Here is a 22,071-nt window from a genome sequence, read left to right on the forward strand (position 1 = left end):
AAAAAAATTAATCGTGACTCATTGTGTTTAATTGTTTTATCTTTATTCTATCTGTTTTATTCTACTGACCTATGATCAAATAAAAAATCATTTTGAAAAATAAATAGACAGAAATATACGAAATTTCTTTCGTATAATAATTTGTCTTTTTCAAAAATAATAATATGACAAAATCATTTATATTGTATTTATGTAATTGTATGATATCTGAAATCTTACAATTTAAAATTTAAAATACTTAAGATTTCAAAGTTTACAATGACAATAAATCACATCTGTTTAGATTAATCAGCAAATCAAAGATTCCATCTTATATTAAAAGATTAAAGAATAAAATAGACAAGATATTCTTGATTATTTATACCTATTTTACCGTATTTTGAGATCAAGAATCTTTGATTAAACAATATAACCTATAATCTTCGTTTCCTGTATCCCCTTAAATAAAACTAAAAACGTGGAAGACTTGTTTCATGTTAGAGAATGAACCTCAACCAACGGAAGAACAATGCGCTGTTTTTTTTCTCTGGTTTCTTTCTCTTGTGTTTCTTAGAAAGATAGTTTAGTAGTATAGTTCGCAGAATCGCAAAAATATTTTAAAATCTTTTACGAGTTGTTTGTGCGAAATTTTCAAAATGAATAACTCTAGAATTGATAATGATTTTACTATTTGATTATATTTTTTATTGAAAGCAATAATAAATTAATTGAAATTTGATAAGAATTTCTTAAGATTATTTTTATTAAAATATTTAAAAATTAATAATAAAATAACGATATATAGGGGTAAGCAATAAATTAAAAAACACTGACGCCATATTATAATTCATCGATGATCGATTGAAGTATCGATATTAATCATTTATCGAAGAAATTCGATTTGACGATATTGGATAAATATACTATATTATTTCAATAGGTACAATAGTTTGACGTCATTGTCGATTGTAACGAACAAGTGGCAAACTATCGATAATACTCGATCGTAGTGATCGATTCACCATTGGCGGTTTGTCAACCACTGTTACTAAAATCTAACCTTAATTTTTTTATTCAACTTTAAGTTTCATATCTATTCTATAATTTTAGTTATTTGATCAATAGATAAACATATTATTTATGACATTTTCATAATTGCGATGATTATTTGGATAAATGATAAGCAACTGATAAAAACATCGTTGCTTTTAAGGTAATTTTGTCAGTCACGAGAATTGATAATCAAACCAAGTATAAAAACCATTCCTATTGTTAAAATATATTTTTTTAATTATTTTTTCTTATCAGTATAAAATCATTAGCTGATCAATAATATCTTTATCAAAGCTATTAAACCGTTAACTATATGTCGATCCAAACAATGATTTAGCGGCTTCTTCGAACATTGCCTTAATAAATTCGCTTGACCCTTTTACCGAACTTCTACTTGCACGTGGTCAATTATACTTCGTTATACAAATTTAGTTCTAAATATACATACATATACCAATATTTAAATATTTTGACTTTAAAAATGTTAATAAAGAAGTTATTATTATTTGTTAATATTATTTGAAAATTTTTGACAAAAGTTAAAGATACATTGAAAATAAATTTAACACGTTTTTTTATATTTATTTTCGATGAGATTTTTTTTTAGAAAGAAATAATATTAAGCATATTTTATATAATAATATATAAAAGGTATATTATTTTGAAATGCCTGTATTTACAATCGAAATTACTTTATTCTGCAATATAATTATTTTAAGAATGTTGTAAGTATGAATTGCAAGATAAATTATATATGAAGATGTATAGTCAATTTAGAATAAAAAAGTATTTTTACTATTATGTTACATATCATCTTGTAATATATCTGTAATAATCTATATATCATGTAATAAAAGCAAGATGATATATTCACAATTTCATTTTTCATAATGACTCATATTCCAGACGTCAATGACATTAAATTTTATGCATCTCTCATTTTGTGTACATTTTTAACAAAAATTTGAATAGAAGCTGTTTACATAAATAACAACTTTACTAACTATTTTTTATTAATTAAATTTGAAATAAACAACAAATAGTTTTTTTTCATAAAACTGTTGTGATATTAATAAAAATCATAAATTTTATTATATTTTATGCACATATCCTTTATATATCTATTAGAAATTATGTCACAATCAAAACATTTCAAGTATTTATAAGAAAATATGAAATAAAAATTAAATTGAACTTACGTTTCAGTTGATCAGTCTATCAGAAATGTCACACAGCGTTCACCCACGAAACATGTCACATCACAGTCGCAATCACAAGAAGCGCCAACGTCGAAACAAAGACGTCCTCTTTCGAAACTACGATTCCGCGCGATTCAATGTGTTCGTTAAAGCGATTCCACGAGACTCTTACTTTTATTTATCGTGAACGAGAGTTTGTGTACGAAGCTCGATTATTGGTTACACCTGGATGACACCTGGAAAACTTGTTCCGCCAAAGAAAACGAACGCCGATCTTTCAGGGTGCCTTTTGTGTCTACTATGCACATAAGTTTTATGTGATCTTATGTGCACACGCCACGGTGTAACACACGAAACTGCCGGCTTAAAGGAACTCTCTGTGCCGTAGAAAGAAGGTGGTGGAGGAAGAGAGGAAGGCGTTCGAAGGCACAACAGAGAAAGAGAATCAGCCCATTCCCTCTGTGTGTTCCACGTAGTTGTATTTGTATGCATCAATATACATGTGTGAATGTACATGTTCACATATGAGCATTCAACTGGCGAGTATATGAAAAAATATATCTTTTCTGGAAAAATTTTTCAATTTAAATGTAATCGAAGATATTTTATTTTCTCATTTCAGTAGAGGGCGCCAGTAGAGATATTTTTGGGCCTGTTTTGAAAGCGTAGTGGAATTAGAAACGTCTCGAAAGAGTCTATGGGATTGTTCGTATGTTACGCGCGTTCGAGGTTATGTATATAGGCGATCATGATCATTGGTCCTTTTGGAACGGAGGACAACAGAAGAGTTTCGAAATACCTAGCAAGACAAACTGACTTGGGCGTTGTTGGGTATAAGATTTTATTAAGATTATTAGAAGAAAATTGTTTTTTTAAATTTTTAAAAGATTTTTTTCTTTTTTGCATATATCATTATTAATATTATAATGATTCTTTTTAAGAAAAAAAGATAAAATTTATAAAAAAGATTTGCATAATTTTATGAAACATATAATTTATACATATTATATATTTGATATTATAAAATATTATAATGATTGCTAATCTCAATGCTTTTTGAATTGGTTTAAATTAGCTGTGTGAATGTCATTTAAATCTGGTCGATATCCAATTTTGGTAAAAAAAAAAATGTATATATCATACAAACATATAAAGGAAATGGTTCAGAGAGTAATCTAAATGAATGGAAAGGCGCGCATGCATTTCCTTTCGTCTCGAATAAAACGTTACTCCTTAACGACCTAAGTGCACTTCCTATATAATTAAGTGTACTCAAGTTTGTTACGCTTCCGCAAATTCATTGAACTCAGCAAATTTAATATTAGATTGAAAATAATCGAACAAATGTAACAAAATGAGCTATAAATGAAAAATATTGAAAAAAGTGACTAATTTTTAATTGCAGCAAATCAATGGAAATTATAACATATAAGAAATATTTATGACTGAAGCAATTACAAAGTGCTATTTTAAGTCGCATGTATCTGCTTAATTGGTATTTATTTACAATTAAATGAGATCAAGAATGATGCGAAAAGTGTAAGAGATACAATCTAACTTTTTCTTTAATAATATCAGCAGTGATCGGCCGGAAAATTATAACTTCACATTAGGAAGCCAAAATGTGCATCACCCTTTTATACTATAATTTACTTATAGTTCACTCTTCTATGTATACATACATCTATGAAATCCATATGGCGTTATTTCTCTATAATTATTTAAACTTTGTTATATATTGTATTTTTTGTTTTGCAACAAAAATATTAAAAATTATATATATAAAAAAAATATAATGAATTTTAAATAATTTAAAAATCTATGTATTTAAAATTCACATTTATCTGAGGTAAATTTATATAAATTTGAATTATGTATAAATAAGTCTTGCTTTCATTATGTACTGAATGTATATAGAAAGTATCGATAACGAATAATGTTAATAATCATATCCTCATTTTAGGTCACAATTATATTTTTAAATAATTATTTATTTATGAAAAATGTGCTTGTGATTTTTTATACTAAACCGGTATTATGGCTGTACATGTGCAAATCTGTGAGTATCGTCTGCACTCAGCTTAATGTCAGCCAAACGAGTTGGCACGAAGTACGATAAATGCCACTTTCGCCCTGGAATAACCTATAGCTCTTGGGTATTCCCTACTTTGCAATGATAATTCATATCTTTTGAATGATAAATTCTTCTATTTTTTTTTTTTTTTTTTTTTTTAGAATTATTTCTAAGGAGATGCATTCCTTCTGCATCATTATTTTAGCTCTATAGGAATATTTCTTTCGTATTTCCTATGATAACAATATTTTTTATTTTTATTTATTTGTCAGTAATATATAGAACAAGACTTATATAAATATTTATATTAATATTAAATAATAGCATTTAATATTAAGATGATAATATAATCTTGTTATTATTGAATTATAGAACAACCACAGAACAATCTGTTTTCTGTTTCTTTGAAATTGTCAGTGAGTCTCGAGCTTATAGGTACGCGGACAAAAAGTATTTTCCAGATTCTTGGCTTTCCATCATTAATCTCGTGACAAGCATGGCCAACAGAAATCCTGTAATAAGATGAAATATCCGCATTTCTCTTCTTTTCTCATTTTCTCATTGGTATAATCACATTTTATAATTCATATTTTGAAAAAATTTTAAATTTTGTATTCGAAATATAGTAATATTACACCAATAACTCATATTTATCTATAGAAACCATCATCGTTCCCATATTCAAAATGCAAAGAACAAGACAATTATCATTCTATGTGTGTTTCATTCCATCTGGCCTTACGATAAATACCGTTATAGTGATTTGTAATAGTTATTTAGAGTTTATAACATGGCTACGATTGGTACAGTTATTAAAAAATATTTTCAAACTTTTTTCTTCTTTTTCTTATTTTTATTTATTTTTTTTTTTTATTTCAAGGTAATAAAAATCGAGTTAACGAACTAAGAAGATATATAATGTTTCAGAGTCGACGACACGATAAAATTTGTGAAAAAATTCATAAGCTACGCGGCCAAGGATGAACATGGCCAATGCAAAAATACCGTCAGTGAAACGAGGATTGCTGCAGCCGCAAGAATTTTTTGAGAACGACCGTTTTCTTCTTCTTCGCGGGTAGCCCGCAACGGAAAACGAGCCGCAATAAAGTTTACAGCGTGGCCCCGCTGACTCTCGTGTATTTATAGTTGGTCATTTCCACGGGGATCCTCCCGTAATTTTCGAGTCGAACGATTCTACACGTCGACGATTTTTCTTTTACTTTTTCTTCATCTTCACTGACTGAAGCTGATTTTTACAATTACAAAATAAATAAAATCTCGAAGATTTATAAATATCTCTTCCAGCAATTATTTCTTATTTTATTTCTTACCTCTAGCAAGATTGAAAATTAAAATCAATCTTTCGATTAAACTCTTAACTGGTAAAAAAAAAGGAAATTTTAATAATTATCTATTTTTAAAATATTCCAATAAAAAAATTAAATCAGAACTTACAAAATTATTGAAATATTATATCATTGATTATTTCATATAATAAAATTTTAATAATATTTTAACATTTAAAGCATTTCCAGGATTCTTCACAGCAATATTTAATTACTAAAAAAAATTTGAACGTAGTTAATGTTACTAGATTGAAAAGTGCAGACTGTTCTCTTCTTCATATTTCATTAGTGACTTTCGTTTTCTTCAAGGTTCCCGGTAAATATGAATCTTTCAGAAGTTACTTAAATATTTAAACAGCTTATGTCATTTTGCATTTGAAACAGTTATTAGCATTCAACATCTAGTTTACTTCTATCATATTTGCACCAGAAGTCAAAAGCAGTCTATTGGCCCATGGATCAGTAGTGTCCATCTCGACATGTCAAGTTCATTCTGACGCAATATCGAGATCCACGTGGACACTGGCCACGGCCAGGGACGAAAGAGGAATATCTGAACAATAATGAGTTAAACATTGATTTCGATCGGTGTCCACTGGAACGCGTCGGAAAACCACCACCCAATCGCCAACTACCCCTGCTATGTGTCAGTAGTATGTCGACTGTTGTTCCTATTACATGAATTTCCGTTACTCTTATAAGTGTCTGTGTTAATTGAAACACATTTGTGCAAAACTATCAGGAATTGTTATAAATTTAAAAGGAAAATTGAAGAAAATATTCACGGAGAACAAGCAGAAGTAAAAATTGGTGAAGAAATTTAGGTGATGGGATAGTTTTGAACGATCCATGAAATTTCCATGAATGTAAGTGAACTTAGTTACGTATTTAATTAAGGAGAAATTCAAAAGAATTGAAAGTTTTGTGAATTGTTACTAATAGAAATTGCAATAAATTTTTTGATCACTTATGAAATTTGAATTCATATTCATATGAATACATGTTTCTAGTTTAATATGCAAAATTAAAAAGCTAATTCATATAATTTAGTTTAATTTAGTGTAAATATTTCCTATTTATAATTGGAAATATTTTAACATAATTTATAGGAAACTGAATAATTTATAATAAATTAAAAATTGTTTATCGTACTTAATCTTTGTGAAAATTATGATATAATAGATATAAAAGAAACTGTCATAAATAAAGTAAAAACGCAATATATAATAAAATACTTTCCTGTTTCTAATATTTTTTTTCTTGATAATTATTTCTAAAAAAAAAAAATATTGAAAATAAAGACAATTAAATAGGAAAACTTTTAATACTATAATCTATTCGAAATGATTTAATCTAAATTCGGAGGAATCGATTTTATTGCCGATCTTATCGACTTTCACTTTCAAAATATCAGCAAACTGTTATATTTAAATTAATCGTTACAAAAATGAAAGGTATAAAATGAACCAAGCGGAACGAAGTCGTGAAACAACCGAATATCCTGATCTATATAATTTTTTTCTACCTTCTTTATATATTGAAAGCAAAAAATGCATTGATTAATATGGCTGGAACATTTATACTTTCGTTTCATCACAATTTCATTTATTTAAATTCATGTGAAAACGAATTATTTATAAAATGTATATTTACATTTATGTTTAATTTACACTCACGATTCGCTTATTGGTGACAGATAATTGGAGAATTTCTATCGTAGAATCGCAATTAACAGCGGGAAAACTTTCGCTTCAATTGCACCGACATGTATAATTATCATCCTGTATGTAAGCGAACTCGGATAATTAACCAGTTTGTTGTTGTATAAATTTTCATCGGATGCGTATAGTTGTCGGATGGATTCGTAAAGGCTTTCACTATTGTGAATCCCGGAAAATGAAGCATTTCACTTCTCGATTCAATTCTGACTGGATCCAATTGTTCTCGATGACTTTGTCTTGTGAGAAAGGCATCAATCGCACGATTAAAAATCAACGAGATTATTATATTTCGATTTCAATTTACATCGATTAATTAATTTCTTTTTCTTTTCTGTATATTAATGATTTGAAAATTATAAATTAAAAAATCAATCAATTTATAAAATAAAAATTAGATTAATATGTATCTTTTACAGGTGACGAATGGTGCTTGTGAAAAATTCACCACCTTCACGAGGCCACAGTCCTCAAGAAGAAAATGCAAGGAGAGATAAGAGGAAGAGTCGCGTATCGCGTGGCAATAGTCCAGTGGAGCAGACTATTTCCAGAGGAAATAGTCCAGGAAAGAGCAATTTCGGTGTCAAAGTAGTCGGGAAAAACAGTTTGACGAAGTCTCGTGGAAGCGAGTGAGTATATATGCAATGTTTAAGTTTGATATTTATATCGTACTTTTATTAATCTATAAAATTCTTTTATTAATAAATCATTTTTATCATTTTTTAGTGAAGATCATATCATTCAAAAATACTATTAATATTTTAATAATCTACTCTACGTTTATTGTCACACTCAAGTATAGATCCTTTAAAAATGACTTCCTAAGTAAAAATAGATAGATAATTTTCATACTAAGGTCAATAGCGAAAAGCTCGCGTTGATGTTATCTGATGTAACATCGACACTACAGCAATTTTGCGCAAATGGACAATGTAAGCAAACGTTTACGTAGAAACTTATCGATCTAGTTCGAACGTTTCTACGAGAAACAAACGCGTTGTATTAAACAATCGATGTGAGAATTATTTTCATTTTTCTTTTTTTATATTAAACATTTTATACATCTATATTTTCCAATAATAACAGTTTTTTTATCGATTAAATTTATGAATATTCTATAAATTAGATATATCTTATTGGATGTATCATATATGTAGATATAATAAGGAAAGAAATCTCTCGCACAAACGATAATAACGATATTTTAAACACAATAATAAAAAATACATAGATAATAAAAATCAATATTGTATGATTTAACAGGAATTATATTTATCAATCTTAATGATAATACAAAATTCCATTAAATTACACGAATTAATGTTATAAAAATACTGATAACAAAAGAAAAAAAATTGAAACCCGTAATAAATCAATAAAACAATTAAGAAAGAAATCACAAAAATTATGTAAATGCGAATAAATCTTAATGGAAGGAAAATATATAAAATATTGATCGATGGAAAAGTATTACTGAAATTATCACTCGACATTAAACTAGAAGAATTAACATTCAATTCAGTAAAATATTGTCGTGAATTGAACTCATTGAACAGCGCATCGAATAATTTCAAAGGAAAAACCAATAAATAAATTATCAGCGGGATTCTGAATTAATGAATCGAATCGTTCCCTGGAAATTGCCCTCTAGATCGAGGGCACAGATAGGTCGATATGACACATCGAAGAAGCTACTAGTCATTCGATTTCATTTTCCATGAGGGGTTGTCTGCTTGTGTAAACTCACCTTAATTGCTTCGTGTAACTATGCATGTAGACATTGATAGACACATACGTCGCAATTGCGACACATTTCGATGCCGTGTATCGATTGCAAGACCTTGCTTGTCTCTTTCTGTCGGTCAATATCGCGACGATCGCGAACCATGCGCCCATGGAAAAAGATCTCAAACACGTGAACCAAATATTTTTTAATCCCACCCAAGTTAATTTATGGTAGAAATGAATAATAATTTGAGGGGACAATGTTCGATTTTTTTCTATTTTTTCCATTTTTTTTTTTTTTTTTTTTTTTTTTTAGTATGAAAATACGAAAATAAAATAAAAATATTTTACAATCTATATTAGATAAGATATTAATCCTGCAATTCGAATATAAAAATTATATAAGTGAGAAGAGAACTCATTGTGAAATAAAATGACGCGAAGAATAAAAACGATACGTGGTCTACAATAATATTGCCAACTGATTTCGTTAATGACTGCAATACAGGCCGTGAATCAAATTATAAAATTGAATTATGTAAAGCGTAGAAATTGAGTCATCGTTTAGAGTTATCAGAGAGACATCAGCTTGATGAATAAATAAAAAGAAATATTAACCTTGGATATTAACGATTTTAATATAGCTCGAATTAATAAATATTTATGCAAGAAATTAATCGTATTAAACATTCATGATTAAATAAATAAATTATCTAAACATAATCTAAATAAAGAAAATTTTAAAAATGGCAAACGAAAGTACTTATTAGTGGCTTTTATTATAATATTTTATATTCGAAATATCTATTTATGAATTTATAGCAATTTCTGAAAGCTTATTAATTAAATTCCAATAATAGCAAATCATGTTTTTAATTATGCTTTTAGCATAATCGTTATATTTCCTGATCAAAGAATCACGATATAAAATATGTTGTTTTTTTCTATAACTTCAATCAAATCATTCCATGTCACATAACTATATGCAATGATCATGATAATGCACTGACATTGAAATATGAGATAATAGATTTAAAAAGTTATTACAGTTCTTAGAATTATAATAACCAATTCTATAATAAAATAAGTAAATTGTTGCCCTCGTTTCTCTTTAAATATAATAATTATCAATGATTCTTTTTACAGGTCCAGGGAAATGTGAAAAGTTTTGCGACTCATCATATACACTTTGTGCGAAAAACATCAATTAAAATGTGAAATCAAAGTTTCTGTGTGAATAATTTTAAGCTTTCACGATCAGATGGTACAGATTTTATCCGTAATGATTCATATTATCAGTAATTGGATTCTTGACATTACATTAAAAAAAATTTTTCAAAATTTATGGAAGCTTTCTTCTATTAAAATTTTAATAGTTCATTATATTTCGTGTAAAATGTAATTTTAAATTGATAACGAATAATATTAAAAATAAATTATAGCTATTCTTTCGAAATTTATTTAACTGAGCACTCATAATTAATAAGAAGCAACATATTATGGTTGTGTAACTTGTTCTATGTACAACGAGCAACAAAATCGAAAAGTATTGTTTATCCAAGCAATCAATCGAGACTATTGGTTTGCTAATCAAGCCTTCGTGAATCATTGACTAAGGTCGGAACGATTTTTCGATATTACGATTAACCCTGTGGTGCAGAAACAAAAAAAAAAAAACGAAAACGAAGCTGATCAATCACGCTATTTTTCCCCGACAGTTTCAGTTAGCCCGATTGATTGAACTTCCTCAATTATTTAACTGCCATGATAGGAGGTCAATCATGAAGCCGTTAGATGGTTTACTCCTGTTGAAACGTTCAATCATGACAGAGAACGATGTTGTGATTTCAAGGAAATTCAATAACTTCGATTTCACTTCATTAGAAAATAATTATCACTCCTGTTTTAATTTTAGGACCGGCAGTATCGAAAGACTGATAGACGGTGATAAAAGAGTGATTGCCACCAAACATTTGCTTCCAGAGAACAACATAAATGTTGTCGTCAGGTAATTAAAAACAATATGATCATCCATGAAATTATCTGAATATTATTATTATAATATTAATTTGACTTTGATCAATCATTCGTTTTATAGAGTTCGTCCACTCAGCAAAAAGGAAATTAAAACCGGCGATGATATGGCCGTGCAATTTCCCGGAGAGGGGCAGATATACGTAAGTTTTTTTCCCCTTCTGTCATTAATACGAAATCAATCATTTAAAATAGAAATACGAACTTAGATAATTCATCGATGATTCGATACTGTTTTCTTAGTTCTCGTCGCTGTTAATTAAAAGTAAACGAAATTATCGTATATCACGTTGACATCGCTCAACTCTGTACAGTGCGAAGGATTTCCGAGTAGCGGGGACAAGAAGGGCAAATTATTTTCGTACAACGTGGTGTTCGAGCCCACGGCCACTCAGGAGGACATCTTACAATTTTCTGGCGTGAAAAAACTTATCGAAATGGCGGTGGAGGGATTCAGCTGTACTGCATTCTGTTACGGACAAACTGGAAGCGGGAAAACTCACACGCTCACAGGGCCTCCAGAAATGGTTAGTAAAAAAGACTCCCTTTTTCAATTTCCTTGATATATTTCCGACAGGAACGCATCGATTTATTCGTTTATTCAATGAACTGAGCGCACTTTCTAAAAATTTTTATCAGGAAGTGTAAGAAAGTATTACATAGAGAAAGTATTACAAATAATGTATTAAAATTAATCGAATTGAAGGTCATACAAGAATATAACGAAAAGGTTAATGTTGTTTTACATGCGTAGATAAGATAATGACTGAGTGGACAATGCTTGTCTTGTTCACCGCATGAGCATGTTCTATGTGATCGCAAAAACAAGTAAAATTAAAAAATCGAAGCGATAGAATAATTAAAGTTGGTACTTTGTAATAATATTAGAGTTTTTTTTAAATGCAATAATCTTTTATCATTTCAAAATAAATTCAATATAACATTGCATGTAATATTAGAAAATAATTGAATTGTAAATTATATTTAAAAAGAAATATATAAGAAACAAGATTACATTACGAGAATCTTTTAACGAATTAGTAAGTAAGAAAAGATACTTGATAAATGTTTATTTTTTATTAGTTCGAAAAAATGAATCCTTATTCGGAGCAACATGGCTTGATCTTCCGGTCTTTCGTCTACTTATTTAAATTGTTGCAAGAACGAGAAGAATGTAATTTCGTGTTAAAAGCCTCTTTCCTGGAGATCTATAACGAAAAGGTCAGATATATAGATATATATGTAGTATTAGAAAAGAACTTCAGATCTCTGTTTTATAAAGCTTTTTTAATCTCTTTTTAATCTCGAAATTCAGGTAATAGATCTGTTAAATCCTGGCACATCGAGGAAACCTTTAATGGTCCGGTGGAGTAAAAAGACACGAGGCTTTTTCGTTGAGAACCTTTTCACTGTTGAATGCGAAGAACTTGATGATCTTTTAGCTGTTCTCGAAGAAGGTAGCCATGTTTTTAATTACATTTTTTGCATCTTATAATAAATAGAGTTAATTCTTTTTAATTAAAGTCCTACAATGTACGTTTTATTGAAGAACCTTTAAATAATATTGAATTTAATCTTAATAAAAATATTTTTACTTAAAAAAATAGTCAGTTTATGGCTGAAATTGTTATATTTAGTATTTTTTTTTTAAATATGAAAAAATATATTTAATTCTTTAGGGATGAGGAATAGAAAAGTCGGTGCGCACAATATGAATGATCATTCTAGTAGAAGTCACAGTATTCTCACTGTCAATATCACATCTGAGCAACAGGTGAGGATCCCGATTATGATATAAAAAAAATAAAATTATACACACATATACATTAATATCGATAGATGGATAACAGCGTGTTCATCTCAAGACAAGGAAAAATTAATTTTGTCGACCTGGCTGGAAGTGAGATGACAAAAAAAACACAAAGTGAGGGAAAAACTTTGGAAGAAGCGAACAATATCAATAAAAGTTTAATGGTTCTAGGTATGTTCTATGAAAACATTATGACGTTCTCTTTATTCAATTACAATTAAAAATAATAAGTATATAAACTAGAAGTTCAAAATTCTAAAAAGTTTTATCAACTTCAAGTTCCCTTCTTTTCTATAATCTATTTAGAAACAAAATTTTTAAGAAATTCAATATCAAATTAATACTATGCAATCGTGTTTAATATTATCTCGGAAACTTAATGTTTTTAATTATGCAAAAGTATTGTAAGAATCGATTCCAATGAATGAAAGAGTGCAAGTTTTATTGTCAACATTAACTTCTATGTAACAATCGATAAGTGCTCGAGATAGCATGAATTATGTAAAAAAACTTTTATGTCACAAAGAAGTTTCTCTAACTTCTATATAAATATTTTTTTTACGAAGGTTACTGCATAGCTTCTTTGAGTGATGGGAAACGTAAGGGTGGACATATTCCATATCGAGACAGTAAACTAACTAAACTTCTGGCCGATAGTTTAGCGGGAAATGGTGTTACTTTAATGGTAAAATTATTCTAATAATCTAATAATTATATATTTATTCAATATGGTTAATCAGATGATTTTTGTGAATTTTAGATCGCTTGTATTTCACCAGCTAAATCGAATGCAAGCGAAACTTTGAATACTTTAAGATATGCAGCAAGAGTAAAAAAAATCCGAACAAAACCTATCGTGGTAATGGTGAGTGGAAAGATATTAAAGCATTTTATAAAGTTAAGTGCATAAATAAAATTTAATTCTATAGGATCCTCGAGAAGCTCTGATCCTTAGCTTGAAACGGGAGGTAGGAGCCTTACAAACAGAAAATGAACATCTTCGAGCAGCTCTTCATTTAAGTAATGATGCCTCAAATATAATTCGTAGCGAATCTAAAGGTATTTTATATCAGTTAATTATGATTTAATTTAAAAAATCATATATCACAAAAAAATATTCATAACATTTAATGATTGAATTTTTCTAACGAAATTTTTACAGCTGAAAGAAGAATACCATTAACCCCTCCAGTAGTAGATTTAAATAAACTATCTGAAATGGAACGACCCGAATTAAGTCAATTGATCCATGCATACATTACCGAGAATGAAGCTCTTCGTCGAGAAAATGCAGAGTTATATGCTACAAGAGAGCAAGTGATACGGGACCAGGAACTTGTTTGCAGAGAAAACGAGAGGTTACTGAAGAAACTCGAAGATGTCAACTCGTAAGTAGAATAAGATTTAAGACGATTTTGATATTCAATTAATTCGATAGGTTTTATCACTGCAGAGTATGTTGTCGATCTCCAATCATACCTGCCAGACCTACGTATTCAGCGGAAATGTTAAATGATAATAATAACGAAAATGCACCTGGCGCAACCAATGTTTGGACCAATCCTAACGTAGAACCTACTCCCCTTTCGAGTGTATGTTGAAATATTTGAGATGAAAATAATAAATAATAACATAGAAAATGAATAATGAAAATTCTGACATTTATTTAAAAAAAGATTTTTTTTATGTTTAAAAGATATCAAACATTACAAAGAAAATTTAAATTTATAGGATATGATCAGACATGGATTATACAGATCTGCAAGTAGTATGCCAGAGAAAATACAAAAAGAATTAGATAAACGAAGAATTGTAGGAAGCTATAATAATATAGCAGAAGCATACAAAGACAAGAGTCATCACCGTAGACACAATTCATGGGATAATGGAAACGGCATGACGAGAATGAGTCCGGATCAGTCTATGTCACCGATAGATATTAATCAGTCAGTACAAATAAATCATTGTAATATTATGTATATCCAATATAATATTTAAATCAATGCATTCTTAAACTCCTTTCAAGATCAATTGCAATGCAAATTGGCATTGAAATATATTTTAAAATAAAAATTAAAACAATATATTTTAAATGAATTTTAAATTCATTCTAAGCAAATATAATTTCTTTGAACAAACATTAAGGAATTATTATTCACATTGTGGATTAGAAGTTCTGCTTTATGTCTTATCAAATACAATTTTTTAAATCCATTATATATTTTATTAATTATAAAAATATTTTCATCGAGTTTATTAAGACATTAATTAACTTCTATCTGCAATGTGTTATCATATTTAACATAATTAGTACCATTCTATCTACTAATTAAAGGAATGCATGGTAATAGGTATAAAAAGGCGAGCATACGTCGCACCTCGACAGTCCCTGAAGAACGTAGATCATCACAAACCAATGATCTTTTGGGTGAACCAGTTCAACCGATTGACCATTCGTATAATGAATCCCCAGATTCAATTCTTAGCGGTTCTTTAGAAATGATGAACTCAATGCCGAACACAGCTGAATCAGAGGTGCCAACAATACCATTTCCGGCGGTAACGCACATTTTGACGCCGTTGAATACTTCAGAATTTGAAGATCATTCACCAAAGACATCAAAAAAATCTAAGGAAAAAGAAGATGAAACTATTCAACGAGCGTTTGGAAGTCCAATTCCTATTGACGAAGATAAACCACTTTGAACCACTCTAATCAATAAACACAGTAATTGATGATGAATTTTAATGGTAATGATCTGAAATAAATCAAAATTAGATCATTTGTGAAGATAAGATTAAAGAAATGAATTGGAAAGAAATATATGTATATATATGAAAAATAATTGATTTAACTGATTATTATTTTAGATTATTTTAGGTAAATCTTGTGACTAAAAAAAAAAAAAAAAAAATAATCAAAAGATCGAAAAGAATAAATATTTCAAATTTGATAGCGATTATATAAATTAATAATATAAATTAATGAGACAGAATTAAAACAGGCAATAAGATGTATGTATGTTTTTAAATATTAACAACACAGTAATATCATGTTTTTAAAGTAACAAAAATGTATAGTATATATAGATGTATTATTTCTATAAAAGTATGTAATTATGTGTGAACTTATATGTAAATCTACAGGTCATTATTTTTCTATAATGAAAAGAAAATGACTATTTCTTAATAGTTCAAAATAAGATTTATAATGACAAAGGTGTGAATAAAATTACATATAATAAAGTATTTCATTATTTTATCGAACTGTTTCTTTATATATACCTAAACATTCATAAAAATGAATAGTTGAATTTTTTTTCCAAATTAAATTATATTGAAAGTTATAAATTAATGAATATCACAAAATAATTTAATATAGAAAAAAGTATTCTGAAAAAATATTGTTTTTTTTGTTTCTCGATAAAAAAAGATATGTAAACTATAGAAAAATATATGACGTAATATGACTTTTATCGACATAAACAAAATAATTTTATAATTGCGCGACAATATTTCATTGGTAATGCATACATATATAATTTATTAGATAGGCATCTTGCCACGTCAGATAAATAAAAGCATAAACTAAATTAGAAATGATTGTCATTAACAATAACCTGTACATAGAGGGCGCTTATCCAAATACTTATGCAATCTAAAATATTAGAAACGAATTATTTATTGGTCACAGTCATTTCGTCTACAATTAATGTACAACACAAATAACCAATCATCTTTGACTATTCGTCAAATATGTCGTTTCATTCGCTTGTTTCGCATTCCAATCAACGCGCTGCATTCAAATGCAAAATTCATGATGTAACGTTAACCAACGATGTCGCAACAGAAAAAGAAAGAAACAATACCATACAAAATTTTGTTGTGGAAATGATCAATTTGTGCTTTTCCTTTGTGAATCTATTACATGTCGTTTCAAGAATTGTGAAAGAAATATACAGAATAAAGAAAGAATTGCCTTTGTTTCACAAGAAAGGCGGTATCGCTGTTTTACCGATCGAGCAAATAGTCATCCCCACTTTATCGAGAAAGCATCGACATCACGATTGCTGCTGGTACAACTACGAGAGAGCAGCAACAGAGCGGATGAAAGAACGAGAATCATTCTTGGATGGACAGTGGTATTGTGGTAAAGTGCGGGTACAGTTTCGAAAGAGTAAACTGGAAGCGACGAAGAACGGAGAACGGGAGAGAGGTGCGGCGAGAGAGAGAGCGGGCGCGTGTAGCAAGGTCGGTGCGTGCGGTGAAGTTACGAGCTTTATTAAAGTGCAGTCGGCCGGGTTGAAAAACAATCGACGGACATAATACGGCGCCCCGTGAAGTCCGATGTCTAGTGCTGAGGTGGTGGAGAGCTCCGTTGACCCCCCAGCTAAGAAGCGACGCGTTGCTGCCACCACGGGAGGAGCCGACGATTCGACGACGATCGCAGACATGGCGAAAAATGGCTCGACGTCTCGGGCTTCTGCCGAAATTGATGAGGGTCTATACTCCAGGCAGCTCTATGTCCTCGGCCATGACGCCATGCGTTGCATGGCATCCTCTGATGTCTTGATATCCGGTCTCGGCGGGCTCGGCGTGGAAATTGCTAAGAACGTCATCCTCGGCGGCGTCAAGTCCGTTACATTGCATGATGACGCGCTGTGCCAGATTTCAGATCTCGGTTCACAATTCTATCTTACCGAAGCGGATATAGGTGAGCGCCCTGACCCGCGAATCACAAAACATATAAATTTCTTCAAAGTAAAAAGTTTTTTTGCAATTTTGATATTAAGATTTGATATTGATATTAAGATGTAAATTTAATTATCAAAATAATTAATTGTATCATTTAAAATTACATTATTATATTGAAAAAATTTCTTTTATATTTATATTTTTATATCATATATTTTAAATATATATAGAAGAAATGATATAATTATTATGGTTAATATAATTATAGCTCTATATGTATTATTTTTTTATGTTATAAACAAAAAAAATTATACTGCTATAATTTTATTTTTTAGGTAAAAATCGAGCTGTTGCCTGCTGCCAACGTTTATCAGAATTGAATAATTATGTCCCTACACGTCATTATTCTGGGCCCTTAACTGATTGTTACATCAAGAAGTTTAAAGTTGTTGTTTTGACTGAAACTTCATTGAAAGAACAATTACGTATTTCTGAGATTACTCATGCAAATAATATAGCTCTTCTTATAGCAGATACCAGAGGCCTATTTTCTCAAGTCTTTTGTGACTTTGGAGAAAAGTTCACAGTAGTTGACATCAATGGTGAACCACCTGTAAGTGCAATGGTTGCTAGTATTTCACAAGACACAGAAGGTGTAGTTACTTGTTTAGATGATACACGTCATGGCATGGAAGATGGTGATTATGTCACTTTTTCTGAAGTACAGGGAATGACAGAATTAAATGGTTGTGATCCAATAAAAATTAAAGTTCTTGGTCCATATACTTTTAGCATTGGAGATACATCCAAATATTCTGAATATATTCGAGGTGGTATAGTAACACAAGTAAAAATGCCAAAGATCTTACAATTTGCTTCTTTGAAAGATGCTTTGAAGAAACCAAAGTTTCAAATTACTGATTTTGGAAAGTTTGATTATCCAGAACAGATACATTTAGCTTTCATGACATTACATAATTATATAGAGGAAAATAGAAAATTACCTAGACCATGGAATCAAGAAGATGCAAATGAATTCTTAAGTTTAGCTAGAACTCTGAAAGAGGAAATAGGTAGTGAAACTGAAATAAATATAGAACTACTTGATGTATTTGCAAAAATATGTTCTGGAAATTTAAATCCAATGAATGCTACTATTGGAGGAATTGTAGCCCAAGAAGTGATGAAAGCTTGTTCTGGAAAGTTTTGTCCTATATTCCAATGGCTATATTTTGATGCTATTGAATGTCTACCTACAGATCGATCTGAATTCACAGAAGAAGATTGTTGTTCTATTGGATCACGTTATGATTCACAGATTGCTGTTTTTGGACGCAAATTCCAATCAAAGATTGGAAATTTAAAATATTTTGTTGTAGGAGCAGGAGCTATAGGATGTGAATTGCTCAAAAACTTTGCAATGTTAGGTGTTGGTGCTGAGAATGGTAGCGTTATAGTCACTGACATGGATTTGATAGAAAAATCTAATTTAAATAGACAATTCTTATTTAGACCATCTGATGTTCAACAATCTAAATCATCAACAGCAGCTAAAGTCATAAAAAATATGAATCCAAGTATGAAAGTGATAGCTCATGAAAATAGAGTTTGTCCTGAAACAGAAAAAATTTATAATGATGACTTTTTTGAAGTCTTAGATGGAGTAGCAAATGCATTAGATAATGTTAACGCTCGTATTTATATGGATCGCCGTTGTGTATATTACAGAAAACCGCTCTTAGAATCTGGTACACTAGGTACAAAGGGTAACACTCAAGTTGTTGTTCCCTTCTTAACTGAATCATATAGTTCTTCTCAAGATCCTCCAGAAAAGAGTATACCAATATGCACATTAAAAAATTTCCCTAATGCTATAGAACATACTCTACAATGGGCCAGAGATAATTTTGAAGGTTTATTCCGTCAAGCTGCGGAAAACGCCGCTCAATATATATCCGATCCACAATTTGTGGAGAGAACGATAAAACTACCTGGTGTTCAGCCACTAGAAGTTTTAGAATCCGTTAAAACAGCTCTGGTTGATGAAAGACCAAAATCATTTGCTGATTGTGTCGCTTGGGCTCGTTGTCATTGGCAGGAACAATACAGTAATCAGATCAGACAACTTTTGTTTAACTTTCCTCCTGATCAAGTGACATCCAGTGGTCAGCTATTTTGGTCTGGGCCAAAAAGATGCCCTGAGCCACTCACGTTTAATGTTAATGATCCATTACATTTAGATTATATTGTAGCTGCTGCTAATTTAAAGGCAAAAGTGTATGGTATTCCCATCAATAGAAACCGAGAAGAAATCGCTAGGATTGCTAGTACTGTCCAAGTGCCGAATTTCACACCGAAATCTGGAGTAAAGATCGCCGAGACAGATTCGCAGGTACAAGTATCCAATGGTAGCGGAAATATCGATCATGAGAGACTCACTCAATTGCAAGAAGAACTACCAAGAGTTGAAGATCTTAATGGCTTAGTAATCTATCCACAAGAATTCGAGAAGGATGATGATACCAACTTCCACATTGATTTTATTGTGGCTGCTTCAAATCTCCGTGCTACTAATTACAAAATTCCACCTGCTGACCGACATAAGAGTAAACTAATTGCTGGTAAAATAATACCAGCTATTGCTACTACTACTTCAGTTGTGGCAGGTTTAGTTTGTCTAGAACTTATTAAGCTGACTCGTGGCGTGAAGGATCTATCTATCTATAAGAATGGTTTTGTTAATTTGGCTTTGCCATTCTTCGGTTTTTCCGAACCTATAGCTGCGCCAAAATTAAAATATTACGATACAGATTGGACACTGTGGGATCGATTCGAAGTAAAGGGAGAATTGACGCTAAAAGAGTTTTTAGATTACTTCAAGGACCATCACAATCTGGAGGTTACTATGCTATCTCAAGGTGTTTGTATGCTTTATTCCTTCTTCATGGCAAAACCAAAATGCCAAGAGCGTATGAGTCTTTTGATGTCTGAAGTAGTAAAAAAGGTGTCAAAAAAGAAGTTAGAACCTCATGTACGTGCATTGGTATTTGAACTTTGCTGTAATGATACCGATGGTAATGACGTGGAAGTTCCATATGTTCGTTATACTTTGCCGTGAAATATGTTAATGTCACCAGGATAATGAGAAATCTACTTAACTGACTTAGCCGTAGTAATTTCCACAAATTTCTATTTTACAATACAAGGAGAATATTACTCTTTCTCTATGTAAGATTCTCAAAGTTAAAAAAAAGATTCATTTTTATCGTCGATGCTTTATAGCATTTATATAGTAAGAGATCGTAAGATCCATGGAGTTTTTCTTACTATGATCTCCCCTTTTCCTGAATATAGATATTAGAGCTCGAACTATTTGTTTTCTTTTTCACTATTATTTCCTGTGATCGTTATCTGAAATAATTTAATCGTAAATTTGTTATGTATGTTTTTCTTTTTATTTTTTTAATAAGCTATACTTTCAGAGGAAAAATGAATTAGCTCTAAGATAATTCGAACTGTTGATAAAAGAGATATATGGGTATAAAAATTTGTACAAGAGAATCTACAGTCTTATGATGTTTATAAAATTGAAAAAAAGAAAGAAAAAAAAAATGAAAAAGTTGCAAAAAGTTTAGTCCATATTGGATCATAAAGGGAAATGTCATGGTAAGAGTTTTCTTTAGACTCACACTTCATAATTTAATGTATAGGATCGAAATGTAAATTACGAAGCTGATAATTCAATGATCCTTAGACGAATAATACTAACACATTTAATATAGACCATAGATGAACAATAAAAATCGGATGCAAATGTATCTTGCCTTTATCGTATTACATTTCTTTATTTTTTATTTACTATTACTATTTTTATGGTTAGGGGTGTGTACGAAATTTTAAAAAAATATCACAAATGTTCCCCTTTCCTTCCCGTTTTTGCTCCATTATGCTCTTGCTATCGATATTTTAATATTTTATATAATCCATTATTCATGATTTTGATTTGTCCGCCTTACTTTTCAAACACTGAATATACTATTGGCTAAGGCTGTTCGTTGTTATAAGAAATATTGCATTTAAATTTATAAGAACAAATATTTGGAAAGAAGCTTCAAAAAGAATTGCACACTTTAGACCAAGAAATACAAGAAAAAAAAAGGAAGATATTTTGTTAATTTTAGAATAATGCGGATATTTATTGTATTATTTTATCAATAGATAATATAAATAGATGTGTTTGGATTTCAAGAAACATGAGAAATATAGTAATGAAAATAATATTTGGAATTATTTTATTTCCTTTTATTTCCTCTTTCTATCTTTATAATAGTTGATTAAAATTTTATTAAATGTGAAAATATAATTAAAATGTATTTAATTTATTATATATATAAATTAAAAAAAATTAAAAAAACATTGACTTTTTAGTTTTTTAAAT

The 22,071-nt window shown here is 29.7% G+C and overlaps 3 protein-coding genes and 1 long non-coding RNA gene across 8 annotated transcripts in view; 3 read left to right on the plus strand and 1 right to left on the minus strand.

Annotated features, from left to right (window-relative positions):
- Myo61F (unconventional myosin 61F) overlaps nucleotides 1-2,371 on the minus strand; it is a 22,487-nt gene extending 20,116 nt beyond the window's left edge. Inside the window, exon 1 of the mRNA XM_012493509.3 lies at nucleotides 2,232-2,371. The gene's annotated coding sequence lies outside the window, so the exon portion shown is untranslated. The remainder of the gene's footprint in view (nucleotides 1-2,231) is intronic.
- Nucleotides 961-6,619, plus strand: LOC147657459 (uncharacterized). 3 transcript variants are annotated; one of them, XR_015292392.1, is made up of 5 exons: nucleotides 961-1,192; nucleotides 2,239-2,513; nucleotides 2,620-2,770; nucleotides 2,854-3,062; nucleotides 5,233-5,613. It is a non-coding gene; the product is annotated as an uncharacterized LOC147657459 (long non-coding RNA). The 3 variants fall into 3 exon arrangements; XR_015292393.1 differs by having other exon boundaries at nucleotides 2,857-3,062; XR_015292391.1 differs by lacking the exons at nucleotides 961-1,192; nucleotides 2,239-2,513 and adding an exon at nucleotides 6,082-6,619 and having other exon boundaries at nucleotides 2,586-2,770; nucleotides 2,857-3,062; nucleotides 5,233-5,967.
- On the plus strand, nucleotides 6,377-16,200 carry LOC100865844 (kinesin-like protein KIF12). Of its 3 annotated transcripts, none has more exons than XM_086909420.1 (16): nucleotides 6,377-6,517; nucleotides 7,789-7,998; nucleotides 11,010-11,102; nucleotides 11,193-11,271; nucleotides 11,443-11,655; nucleotides 12,212-12,349; nucleotides 12,444-12,585; nucleotides 12,808-12,902; nucleotides 12,968-13,109; nucleotides 13,505-13,623; nucleotides 13,699-13,803; nucleotides 13,868-13,997; nucleotides 14,101-14,326; nucleotides 14,377-14,530; nucleotides 14,670-14,884; nucleotides 15,274-16,200. In XM_086909420.1, the coding sequence occupies exons 2-16, from the start codon at nucleotides 7,796-7,798 to the stop codon at nucleotides 15,284-15,286; spliced, it is 2,067 nt and encodes a 688-aa protein (XP_086765546.1). In that variant the 5' UTR covers nucleotides 6,377-6,517; nucleotides 7,789-7,795; the 3' UTR covers nucleotides 15,287-16,200. The 3 variants fall into 3 exon arrangements, with proteins under 3 accessions (XP_086765546.1, XP_012348968.2, XP_086765545.1); XM_012493514.3 differs by having other exon boundaries at nucleotides 15,290-16,200; XM_086909419.1 differs by having other exon boundaries at nucleotides 14,392-14,530; nucleotides 15,290-16,200.
- On the plus strand, nucleotides 16,194-21,911 carry Uba1 (ubiquitin-like activating enzyme 1). The gene is made up of 2 exons (XM_003698721.4): nucleotides 16,194-17,652; nucleotides 17,969-21,911. Exons 1-2 carry the CDS (start codon nucleotides 17,286-17,288, stop codon nucleotides 20,749-20,751), a joined length of 3,150 nt encoding a protein of 1,049 aa, XP_003698769.2. The 5' UTR covers nucleotides 16,194-17,285; the 3' UTR covers nucleotides 20,752-21,911.
- Nucleotides 21,912-22,071: the final 160 nt, after the last annotated feature.

The sequence above is a fragment of the Apis florea genome, unplaced genomic scaffold, assembly GCF_048593485.1.
Source record: "Apis florea isolate Af1SG1 unplaced genomic scaffold, ASM4859348v1 contig_3158_pilon, whole genome shotgun sequence".
Lineage (NCBI taxonomy): Eukaryota > Metazoa > Arthropoda > Insecta > Hymenoptera > Apidae > Apis > Apis florea.